Source organism: Oryza sativa, chromosome 12 (assembly GCF_034140825.1).
Source record: "Oryza sativa Japonica Group chromosome 12, ASM3414082v1".
In the NCBI taxonomy this organism is placed as follows: domain Eukaryota; kingdom Viridiplantae; phylum Streptophyta; class Magnoliopsida; order Poales; family Poaceae; genus Oryza; species Oryza sativa.
In genome coordinates, this window is record NC_089046.1 from 20,536,071 (window position 1) to 20,549,561 (window position 13,491).

Consider the following 13,491-nt stretch of genomic DNA (forward strand, 5'->3'; position numbering starts at 1 on the left):
TCTATCTATCTTCTATCTATCTATTATCTATTATATATACTAAAAGTCCATTAAACTTTCTATAAACGCTCTCAAGCCGCCACGTGAGACTCCTACCAACGCTCCTAGGCCGCCACGTGGCTCTATCTAATCTAACCGTTGATTTTCACTTAAATTGGTGGACCCAATATTTTAGACCATTAGATTATATTTTCACTTAAATCGGTGGACCCGATATTTTAGGCCATTAGATTAGATGTATTTTATTTTAAAGAAACTAATTTCTTACTATAATTCGTACGTATACAGGAGAAACATCATACGTACGTACAACGAGGGAACCAATGAAGCTTACCAATTGTTGGCGTCAGAAGAAAAAAAAAACTACGCACAAAATTACTATAAAATCAATAAGAAAAAAAAACATACGTAGTTAGTACCATGCGAAAAAATTGATGATATTTAAAATAGGATTTTCTATTATTTAAAGATATAAAACATTTTACTCTATAAATTTACGTAAATATCACCATTGATTTTCATTTAAATTGGCAGACCCTATCGATGTTTTAGAATACTAGATTAGATGTACCCATTATAAACTAAAAGTTCATTAAACTTTTTAAAAATAATCCTCCATATGACATCCTACAAACGTTCCTAAGTTGGCACGTGATGCTCTAATAAATTAGTGAATTTTTTAAAATTTCTAAAACAATTTGGTGAACACATTATTTACAACCATTAGATTAATTTTCAAGAAAACATTTCTCTCCTATACCCAGGCCCACCTAAGCCTGTATGTATAAGTTAATTTTTTTAGAAAAAAAACAAGCAGACGTATGTACGCCTCCTCTTCCTTCAATTCATATCTCCACACTTTTACCTATTCCTTCTCCTTTTTTCATGCTTTATTAGTTAGATAAGTAATAATTTTGTGTTAAACAATTAATCTTCTAAATCATACAACTAATGATCCACGTAAATCTCTAGATTATTTATAACTAAATTTATGGTTGAAGACCATATTTCACTATTATTTAGCTTAAAAAAAATATCATTTTGGTTTATATTTTCTGACTTTTGCGTACCATTCAAGCAACTAAAAAAATATATAATAATAATAATACAGATTTTTTCATCATACATAACTTCGTAATAATTAAAATAGGTCGACAATCGTAAAAGAAAAATGAATATATTATGAGTAATATCTCCAAAGTATGTTAGTTAGGTAGTAAAACTTATGTAAAAAATAAGCAACTATAACATCTAAATCAAACAACTAGTATTTGATCAACTTATGTCTTTAGATTGTTTTACATTTAAAGACCCATATCCACTGTAATATCAACTTTGAGAAGAAATATGTCACTTTGGGGCTATATTTTCTAATTTTTGTGTGCTTTTCGAACAATTATAAAATTATAGAAAGATAATTACATAGAATTTATCACCATATATGACTTCGGAATAATTAAATTTGATCTATATGGAAAAAAGTATGTTTTAAAAACTACTCCCCCAGTATAACATTAGAATAAGTCAAAAAAACATTATTACAATATAACATTATTAGATTGTAGTGTTCGTATTTTTAATATCTACTGTGAATATACTGGAAAAGACAAGCAAAAAAGATATATTTTAATCAATCAATAGAAACTAAGACACTACAACCCCGTAAAAGGAAATATTACAATTATATGCACGCGTAATCTCTTCCCTTAAACTCTCTCTTCCTCTCATCTCTCATTTAATTCCTTTATCTCCTAATTTTTAACTAAGTAAAAAAAGATCAATAATTAGAAAGCTAAATGATTATAATTATTAAGTTCAATAATAATTTTCACTTATTTGAATTTTTGTTTTATTTATAATTAAATAGATAATTTAAAATCCATGTTACCCATATTTCACTCTATAAAAATGAAAATACATCATTTAACATAGACACCGTTCCTTTGCATCGTAGCCAAATAGAAAAAAGACAACATAATACAAAATGAAAATAAGTATTATATTACCATAAATCATTGTACATCCTCTGAGCGCACTTAAGACGTCACGTGTTACGCCTTAAATAAAAATAAAACTTTACGAATTGGAAGAAAAACCATCTGACCATCAGTTTCCACTCAAATAGGTAGATCCATCAGATATACTTTTAGGAAAATCTTAAGCCGCCATGTGTTACGTCTTAATCATTAGATAAAATAGAAAAAACCACCCCTCCACTTCACCCTCCCCTACACATACTCACAACACGACACTACTCGTCCCATCCCTTCTCGGCTTGAGCTCTCCACTCTATCCCTTCCTGTTTATACAGCGAGAAATAATCAAAAATATTAAAACATGCATAAATTTAAAGCTACACATCTTATTTCTAATCTAAATATTGTTGTATTTATAATTAAACCAATGATTTAAAGATCCATAAAACCTATATTTTGAACTGGTATAAAATATAAAATAAAGCAAGCAATAGAATATGTCAATAGGGAGTCAATTGAACTATTTAGAGAAAACGTAATAAGTTCGTAAAAAATTGGTTCTTCCATTCACTAAAATTAGACCAACCATTGCATGTTCCATTTTCATAATAATTTTAAAATGCTTAGACATTAATGGCCTTACATCTATCCTATATCATAGCATTATGAGTTTCTCCACATATTATTACACATATAAACCACACAAAGGTTCGCAATATATAGTTCATTGAAAACTTATATTTGTTACTATTAGATTTAAAATTTTGGATTCATGTTAACTAGGTATTTTCTTTTGAAAAATATAGTATAGGTCACACAAATCACGAGGAAGCGAGGTATATGACATGCCTTTATTAATTTATATATAAGTATGTAACAACTTGCATCATCTTAAACCAACTAGAAGGAGAACTACTTGATGGTACCGATAAAACATATTTATTAACAATAATAGTTCTTTAGAATTTGTTAAGAAAGCAAGTAGACATTCAATTAAAAAAATGACAAAACACCTTATTTCTAATTTACACTTGATTTGTTAGACACGTTTTCCAAACAAACTGAATCGATCATCTTTCTATATAATAATAAGATCATAGATGATTATTTATACATATGTATTAAATAATATATATTTTAAAACATAACAAATATATAGGAAAAATTATCAAAGCAAAATACCGATGAACAGCGGAGGCCTCACCTGATGTGTCTTAAAAATAGTATTTGTGTGTGTGTGTGTGTCTATATATATATATATATAATATATTTTTCAAACAGAATGTACAATACTTGCCCGCGCGAATGCGCGGGCTACCTTCCTAGTTGATATAAATGGATTAATGGATGTCTCAGAGTACAACTCAGATGATATACTCCTTCCATATCTAAATGTATTGTATTGTTTCTTTTTTCAGTTAAACTTTTACAATTTTAACCATCAATAGTTCTCAAAACATTTAGTTTGAAAACATAAAATGTTGTATGTTTAGATATTTCTTTTGAGTGCTTTTACAAAATTACAATTTGTTAGATATCATCATTATATTGCAATAGAAAATGTAACACCTTGTCTCCGAAATCCGCATTAGTCATTCTCATATAGTGCGAGCTCAAATTTCTTAGTACCATGTGTACAATTTTATTTTCACTTCGCGTATTAACCCACGATAGTATGGTTGGAGTGTCATGGCTTACAAGCTAACTCTCACCCACACGAGGGATCCTTTGGAATAAGAGAAAAATAGAGGAATTTCAAAGGGTTTGAGTCCTATAGGAAAATTTCCTATGAGGCCCTTTGGGACAAATGATTGGGTCTTTGGAATTCCTTTGAAATTCCTATTGGAATGGCATGTTTCATGGGAATCGTGGAGGACTCCTAGCATGAGCTCCAAGCTCTTGGAATTTTTTTCTCAATGTCTACCTCTCTCTTCTGAATCCTATGTTTTTCCTATGCTCCATCCAAAGCGGTTTTATTGTGTAGTTTTCTCATGTTTTTCATTCCTTAGCTACGATGACATTTAAATCCTGCATTTTCCTATTCCCGTGTTTAGAGAATCCTATGTTTCAAAGGAGCCCTAAATTGAATTTCAAATATTCTAAACCTTAGGAATTTTTCCTACATGTGTTGTTAGGAACAAAGGATTTGAGCATGCAAAATTCCTATGGATTGCTATCCAATGCACCAATTCCATAGGAAATTTTACCGTGAGTTCATCATTCTTAAATCCGTGTCATTCAACTGTGCATATGAATTAATTGTAGCTTAATGACTTTTCAATAACTTTCATTTATAGGAGAGGGGGGGGGGTTGATGTACTACATACTAGTTCAAATGTGTGAAGCTCTACATTGATTAGTGTAAACAATCCGAGATAAATTTCATAACCCTAACAACTAATGGCCCCTTTGAATCAAATGATTGAGAAAATGGAGGAATATAAAAAACATAGAATTCTGATTGAATTCTACTGCAAAACAGAGGAATGTTAAATGCAGAAAAAAATACAGGAATGATTATTTGATTGAGACACAGGAAAAACTTAGGAATTAAATGAGAAAGATAGGCTCATAGGAAACTTTCTATGAGGGTAGATCTCATGTTAAAAATCCTCCAAAACTTGTATGGATTGAGGCATTTCTTAGGAATTTCATAGGATTCAATAATTTTTAATCCTTTGTTACAAACGGCTATATAGGAAAAAATTAAATAGGATCAGAATCCTACAAAATTTCTATGTTTTTCCTTTAAAGCGAAGGCCCTAACTCTTGTATATATATGTAAACAAAGAGACTTCAAACACACCATACATTTAGGAAAAGGCAGTTAGTCCTAAAACTATATATATATAGACTACGGGAGATTTGACAGTGAAATAACATACATATATTTTATTTGACTTAAGTCAGTCAAAATAAAGTAGAAACAGTAATATCTTTTCCATAGCAACTTAGGCCCTGTTTGTTTCAGCTTAAGATTATTGTAATCTAAATTATTAAGCCAGATTAATATAAGCTGGATTATAAAAAGCCGACATAGAATAAGTTGTTAACTGTTTGTTTCTCTAGATTATTAGTTGTATGTTAGCCGTTAGCCACCCAATATTCTAGAAAATGCACCTTTACAGTGGATTACCAGATTATATTAATCTGACTTATAGATTGTAATAATTTAGCATAATAAGCTATCTGTTTGTTTCAGCTTACTCATAATAATCCAGATTATAATAATTCTAAGCTGAATCAAATAGGTCCTTAAAAGGTGAGCACAACACACCATAAAATATATCTCGATAGCGTATTATTTCATATTTTAAATGTCCACATATCTTTCTACAAACTTAATCAAAGTTTTGAAAAAAAAACATGACTTATTTCTATAAATTTAGACAAAGTTTAGAAATTTGGCTTATGACAAAAATTAAAACACCTTAGAATATAGAACGGAAGGGTGTACATGTTGCTAAATGAGACCGGTAAGACTTCGACAGTTACACTATAGCTAATCACGCACACCATTCACTACAAGCATATATATATATATATATATATATATATATATATATATATATATATATATATATATATATATATATATATATATATATATATATATATATATATATATATATATATATATATATATATATATATATATATATATATATATATATATATATATATCCGGTTCAACATATTCTCCCAATAAGAATATAAGCCATATAACCCTATCCAGGACAAATTCTCTAGTACAAACGTAGTATAATAGATGAGTTTTCAACGCTATATATAAAAGCACGGCCAATATCACACAACCATGAACTAAAAGAACCTAGAGTGGGAACAAAATTGACGCGTAATTAACCATGTCTGGCAACGTGAGTATCGTGATGATGCACAACGTTGCAAGGCCAATACCAGCAGCGCGTCATCGATCATGAGAGACATGCAGATAATCAATCAATGAAAACCCTGGTAAATATATATCTAGAGGGGGGAGAAAGACAGATAGAATTTAACACGTGTATCTGTAGTACTAATTTAATTAATCTATAAAATCCGCATTAGTCAGATTGTCCCTAACTCCTTATATGTCCGTCACATGCTTCCACAGCACTTTCTTGTTCAGTGGCAACTCTGTCAATACTCCAATATACACCACTGGCTCGGGAGGTAAAAGAAATACATTTATTTAGGCCTCAAGTTACTGCTGTTTGTTGTTTTATTTTATTTTAACCGAAGTTATTAATAACCAATGCAACTAGTGTCCAAACGTTTCATTGAAAGCTATGTCCTCTCCCTTGCTGAGATTAAGCAACACCCCCAAGCAAGTCCTGAGAAGGGGAAACATGTTGTGGATGTGGTTCAAAAGAAGTCGCACAGCATCAAACGGAGTCGAGAACCTGTTCCTGACAAATGGTCGAAGCCACTCCCAGGAAGCATGAAACTGAATGTTGATGGCTCATTCCAGGAGAGTGACGGCAAGGGTGGTATAGGCGCTGTGTTGCGCAATTGCACAGGAGAGGTTATTTTTGCTGCTTGTGGACATGTTGATCGCTGTAGCAGTGCTTTGGAAACGGAACTCCTTGCCTGCAGGGATGGTCTTGCCCTCGCCCTACAATGGACCCTGCTACCAATAGTGATTGAGACAGACTGCTTGGCGATGATCCATCTTTTCCGCGATGCAACAGGTGCTAAATCGGAGCTGGCGTTTTTAGTCAGGGAGATAGATTCTCTCTTGGTGGGAAATAGGGATATTAGCTTCAGTAAGTGTCTTAGAAGTCAAAATCATATTAGCCACTATTTAGCAAATAAGGGCCGTTGTGACAAGATCACACAGTTTTGGCCGGACAATAAGTGTACTTTTATCTCGCAGTTTATCTGTGAGGAGGCTAATGAGTAATTATCCCTTTCCCCTGAAAAAAAAAACTACTCCCTCCGTTACATAATATAAATGATTTTGGATGGATGTGAACTAGGATCTATAATATTATATTTATAGGACAGAGAGAGTAATCAAGTACTGCTATTATTACATTTAGGTTCGAAGTTACTATTCTATATATAACTGGCAACGGAGGAAACGAGCTGTCAAATGCAGAATGATGAATGAGCTTAGACAGACGAACGAATTGATGAACTATTAGTGGCTACACCCAAATAAAATCGCTAAACAGCATGTTTGTAATAATCATGTATGCCTGTAATTGAATAAAATCACAGGCCTGTTGATTAATTGATTCATTATGGATTAATGGACGCCTAAGTGTATGACTCTAAAGAAATATATTCATCGCATATATACTTGAAGGTCCCGTTCTTTTTTTTAACAAGAGTTAGATGAAGATTATGATTTTTTGGCACGCTTTTTAAATTGCTAAACGGTGCATTTCGTGCGAAAACTTTCTATATAAAAGTTGCTCTAAAATATCATATTAATCTATTTTTCAAGTTTGTAATAATTAAAACTCAATCAATCATACGTTAATACCACCTCGTTTTGCGTAAAAAAAACTTAATCTTCATCTTTAGAAGAAAAGAACACCACCCAAATACACACACAGGCAAAAGTGCCCGTGCGTTGCACCGGGTGATTACAAAGTGTACAGTGAACAAAAAGTGTTGTTTGGTTTAGACATCTAATCTGGTAAAAAATTGTTTGTTTTTAGATAAATAATCTGCTTTATATTTGCGGAATATACATTATGTTTAGTTTGGATGATTTGTAGCATGGGAGAAAATGGATGGATGAACAATGCACGTGCAGAAAAAATAGATTATTTATTTGGAGTTAGTACATTTTTTTTAAGAAAAAATTCATGTGCGTTGCAACGGGAAAGATTTAAAAGAACAAATGAAATTTGGAATTAAAAATATAAAGAATATTGAAAGATGGGTTTAGAGTTCATATAGAAATAATATTTAGAAATAATAGAAAGGAATTAAAAATATAAGGAATATTGAAAGATGGGTTTAGAGTTCATATAGAAATAATATTTAGAAATAATAGAAATTATAATTTACATTGGATGAGAAGTCTAGAATATTCTCAAAAGAAGGTAGAGTGCATATAGGAATACAATTTAGAAAAAGAATTGAAATTCGAAATAAAAAAGAATATTTTTTGAAAATAAACAGTCATAAACAATTAAAATGGTATTAATGCTATTTCTGAAAATTACAAAAATACTTAAAATCAATAAGAGAGAAAACTTATTTAAGCTCGGCCCAATAGAGCGGCCTTCTGTGCTTCGCACGTGCGGTCGGCCCATAGGATGGCCCAAAAGCACGGCGGCCTAAAACGTCGCCCGGCCTGACGTGGGAGAAGCATGGACCGTCCGATCTGATGGATAGTCTCGATTAGTCCTGACCTAGATAAATACCATACTCTCTCGTAAAGCAACGGTGGCGGCGGCGACTATTCCAACGGGCGACGACGGCAGCGGCCTTCCCCACCGAGCAGCGACGACGACATCCTTCTCCCCCGCAAGCGGGCAGCGGTGCCCTGCCCTCCTGCAAGTGGCGGTGGTGGTGGCGCCGTTCCATCTCCCCACTGCAGGCTCCTTCTCTCCTCGTCAAGCGGTGGCCGCCGCCTCGCTCCTCGCCAGATCCGGCGGGTCGACGGCTCTCCAATGGCGTGGCGCTCGGGATTTGGCTCCTCCCTCTCCCTCTCGGCATCCAGCGCAACGATGGATTGGCAGCTTCTTAGCAGCGCGATGGCACAGCGGATCCCTAGCGCAGCGTCGGTCATCGGTTCAGAATCTAGCCCCCCGAGTTTGCGACCTCCACTGCAGCGAGGTGGCGAGAATCAGCACGCGACGGCCTCATCTTGTGTTAATATTTTTTTATGTTCTTTGATTTCGATTTATATTTGGACTGTAATTTTGTTTTTATTTGGGTTGTGATGATTTGACTTTTCAAACAATATTTTACTATTCATTTTATTCAATTGTGTAAATAAGCAAAAGCATAAGTCATACTAAAAATATCTTTAATGATAAAATCCTAATAATTGAGCTGAGTCAGCCGAGCGGGTGGGGCCCACGCGAGTAGATAAGGATCGATCTCGATCCATCCAGTCGCCGCCCCCTCCCCATCTCTCCCAGCCCTCCGCCCCTCAGCCCCCTCTCCCCACTTCCCTCCTGCTCCGTCCCCCTCTCTGAGCCGGCCGGCCGGCAACTTCCCTCCCCCTCCACCCCCTCTCCTAGTCGGCCGGCCGTTTCCCTCCGGCGAGCAGCGACGCATGCGGCTTCTCCCCTTCTCTCAGCTTCCCCACTTCTCCCCCCACTATCTCTCCACTTCTCCCCCCTCTCTCTCTCTCTGCGGCGGCGGCAAGAGGGGCGGCGATGCCCTCCCCTCCGCTAGATCGGGGAGAGGGGAGGTGCGGCGGCGGTGGCGGCGGACGTCATGGAGGGGGCGGGTTGGACGGCGTGGAGGCGGCCGGCTGGGCCTCGCCTCCGCCAGATCCAGCGGCGTGGAGGCGGCTGCGGCCCGGCGGGGGCGGGAGGGGCGGCGGGCCAGCGGACCGGACCTTGCCTCCGCCAGATCCGACGGGGACGGGAGAGGCGGCGTCGTCATCTCTTTCTCTCTCTCTCTCTCTCTCTCTCTGCATGGTGGGGAGGTGCGGCGGCGGTGGCGGCGGATGTCATGGAGGCCGCGGGTCGGACGGCGTGGAGGCGGCTGGCCGGGCCTCGCCTCCGCCAGAACCGGCGGCATGGAGGCGGCGGCATGGAGGCGGGAGGGGCGGCGGCATGGAGGCGGAGATGTCGTCTCTTTCTCTATCTCTGTGCATGGTACCGGTGGAGGTTCATGTGTTCTTGGTTGAAAGTTTGTTATGTGTGTTATTGATGGAATGTTTCATGTGTGTTCTTGATGAATTTCGACTGGAATTTTTCCTTTGGGGAGGGGGGCGGACTAAAAATCCCCGCATTTGGTTGTGCCGATTTTGGGAATTGTTTCCCTTGTATCCGATTGTGAGAGGGATTGGGGATTTTGGGAATTGTTTCCCTTGCATCCGATTGTGAGAGGGATTGGAGGGATTGGGAATCGGGGGCTGCGGGCGAAGGTGCACCGCGAGGGACGAAGGCGCCCTTCGTCCGACTTGTGACGACCGGAAAAATCCGAATAGTTATATTATATATATATATATATATATTTCATCTTCAATGATATAGGATATTAAGCTCTAATTGTAGCCAAGTTACTTTTCAATAACCTTCATTTTTACTACTTGGATATGGATTGATGGTTTTCGTTGGATTAAAGCCTCCCACGACCTCCATTTTACCGAAATAACATGTTATGGAGAGATTTTTGAAAGTTACATACAAGTTACACTATAGTTACAGTGTAATTACATGCAAGTTACAGTGTAATTACACTACGATTGTACTGTAATTACATCTGTCAAATTTTTGGGGAAAAATTTGTCGACAAATATATAGCAAAATCGTTTTCTCTTTACCAAATCGTTTTCGGAGGAGTTTGAACCAGTTCGCACAAAAAATCATACATTTGTGTGTTCGAAAGGAGCCCTATTCTTGGATGAAATATTTTATTAAGTAAATTTCAGAAATCTAAATGTACTTTGATCAAATTATTAGAAAGCTACCGATTTAACACTAAATCTATCATACAACTACATATTTAAGGTGAAATACCACAAAACTATATATTTAGTAACAAAATTATCACAAAATTAAAGGTTTATCGATAAATTAATAAAAAAATTGAACAATTATAAGTCCAACATAACATTAGTGCTAAGGATTTAAACCGCAAAATCTATAGATTTGTGATAATTTTATTATTAAATCAGTAGTTTTGTGATAATTAGCCTTAAACTTGTAGTTTTGTGATAAATTTATTATTAAATTTATAGTTATGTGATACATCACTTTAAATATATAGTTTTGTGATAATTTGATCCAAGTATCCGTAATTTTGTGAAATTTACTCTATTTTATTTCTTCCCTAGAAGAATCCATTGGCTTGTTTAGCCGAAATGCTAATGGTTAAACGTTTGAGGGTAGCGAATGTTCCCTCCAATCTAGATATGTTGTACGCGATGACGATGACATGTTTCCCCTTGGCCAAACGAGTTTTTCCCCTTTGTCCCTCTGCCAATTGAAAATAGGGATCTATATTGTCAAAAACTCGCTGTCTGTATAAAAACACGATTCATAGCTTATTCGCCATTTGTTAGTACAAAATAAATTAACTAATAAAATTGTTACAAGCGGAAAAAAAACCTTCTTGCCCTAGCCCACTTGCATCTCTAAATTAAACCCGTTGCAACGCACAAGCGTCTCACTAGTGCTTGTAAAAATTGAAGCGATTGTACACACATCATGCGGAGAAAGATGCACGAGGGAACCGAAGGGTGATAAGGTTTGTGTTTGGATGGTGCCCTTGTCTGAATGCTCTAGCTGAGGCTAGAAATTAAACGGCTGAGAACGATGCCTAAGGTGGTGTTTGGATCCAGGGACTTAACTTTAGTCCCTCTATTTAGACACTAATTTAGATTATTAAATATAGACTACTTACAAAACTAATTACATAAATGAAAGCTAATTCGCGTGACAAATTTTTTAAGCCTAATTAATCCATAATTAGAGAATGTTTACTGTAGCATCACATAGGCTAATCATGGATTAATTAGGCTCAATAGATTCGTCTCGCGAATTAGTCCAAGATTTAATAGTCTACGTTTAATATTTATAATTAATTTTCAAACATCCGATGTGATAGGGACTTAAAAGTTTTAGTCCCATCTAAACAGGGTCTAAATTAAGCGAGATTCTCAGAGCATATGATCCAAAGAGGTGCTGAATCTTTGACATTTAAGAAACTGTGTGTATTACAGCTAGTGCAAAACAATAATTGAGTTGAATTTCAATATTTCATCTATAATTTTTTTTCAAATTTCTGGTTTGTTTTTTATTTGACATGATTAGAATCATTAATTTTGACAATAATATATATAATTAGTGTACAGATGGCTACTTTTCCATGTGTTTCCATTAACAGGTCTTAGCAGCTTGGCCCCTGATAGATTTTATTGAATCACACACATATAGGATTACATATACACGCCATTAAGCGGTTTTTATTTGGGTATATTATATAGTACATGTAATCGATTCATTCGTTTGTAATTTGTTCTTTGAAGCTCTTGTCGGTATTCTCTTGCCCTCGCTGGGTTAAAAGGTTGCGTTTCCTCTTATGCCAGTAATGGAATAAGTTGGCATCTGCATGTAATAACATCAGTAATCTTTTGTTAATAACCTCGATTAAAATTAAAAAGAAATACAGTCTATCTCCGTTTTTTAATATATGACGCCGTGTTGACTTTTTAACAAACGTTTAACCATTCGTCTAATTCAAAATTTTTGTGCAAATATAAAAAAAGTTTAAGTCATACTTAAAGAACATTTGACGATAAATCAAGTTATAATAAAATAAATAATAATTACTAAGATGAATGATCAAACATATTTTAAAAGATAAACGGCGTCATATATTAAGAAATGGAGGGAGTAGTAATTAACTTGCAGAAAAATTATTGGCCTAAGTAAAAGGTATATGGACCTTTTTTCTTTACCTGCGGCGGCGTTGGCGCATTAACAGAGTTGCCACTGAGAAATGAGGTCCCATTGAAGCATGAGCCACTCACAGGGACACTGGTACTGTTGCCTATGTTGTGGTTCTAGCAAACATAGTTGAGGAGGACACATCATGATCCACTAATATCATATATTAATTTAACTACGTACTGTAAGTATATATGCCAAATACTTTCTCTGTCTCGTAATAAGAGATTTTAGAGGGATGTAATATATCATAGTCCAATCTGGACGGGCTCTCCATCCAGATTTAGAGCCCCTTTGAATCGTAGGAATGAAAAAACAGAGGAATAGGAAAAACACAGGATTCTGGTAGGAATACAATTGTAAAACAGAGGATTGCAAAACACAGGAAAAACACAGAAATGGCCATTTGATTGGACCACAGAAAAAACACAGGAATCAGATGAGAGAGATAGACTCAGAGGAAATGTTCCAAGAGGTTAGACCTCTTGCTAACTTTCCTCCAAAATGTGCATAGGATTACCCATTCCTTAGGAATTTTGAAGGATTGGATAGGATTCAATCCTTTATTTCAAAGGCCTTCATAGGATTTTTTTCCATAGGATTGAAATCCACCAAAATTCCTACATTTTTTTCTACAAATCAAAGGGGCCCTTATAATATTAGGATGTGTCACATTCTTTCAAAACCCTTTATTTTATGTGACAGAGGGAGTAGTATTAGTCATATATGCAACATTTAATATATATGTTGATTACCTGCATGTTGTTCATGATGTCCGTCTGCTCCTTGCCTTGCACCACTGGGCTGATCATCACACTGCTCCCATTGTAAGACATGGTTAATTATGTGTCAAGTGTTCTCTTTTGGTCTCTTCTATCTGTAGTGTTTAATTTGCAGGTGTGGCACTCTTGGTTCTTTGAGTT

At 35.7% G+C, this 13,491-nt stretch overlaps 1 protein-coding gene across 1 annotated transcript; it reads right to left on the reverse strand.

Annotated features, from left to right (window-relative positions):
• Positions 1 to 11,992: 11,992 nt before the first annotated feature.
• On the reverse strand, positions 11,993 to 13,491 carry LOC9266183 (uncharacterized). The gene is made up of 3 exons (XM_015763926.3): positions 13,324 to 13,491; positions 12,580 to 12,684; positions 11,993 to 12,226 (listed from the first exon to the last, which is right to left on the reverse strand). The coding sequence occupies exons 1-3, from the start codon at positions 13,402 to 13,404 to the stop codon at positions 12,179 to 12,181; spliced, it is 234 nt and encodes a 77-aa protein (XP_015619412.1). The 5' UTR covers positions 13,405 to 13,491; the 3' UTR covers positions 11,993 to 12,178.

Bases quoted from the DNA above. Each gene is read 5' to 3' on its own strand.
- LOC9266183 (XM_015763926.3), bottom strand. From the start codon at position 13,404: ATGTCTTACAATGGGAGCAGTGTGATGATCAGCCCAGTGGTGCAAGGC. The intron at 12,685-13,323 runs GTAATCAACATA...TATGTTTGCTAG, and splicing joins ACATCATGAACAACATGCAG to AACCACAACATAGGCAACAG. The intron at 12,227-12,579 runs GTAAAGAAAAAA...TATTACATGCAG, and splicing joins ATGCGCCAACGCCGCCGCAG to ATGCCAACTTATTCCATTAC.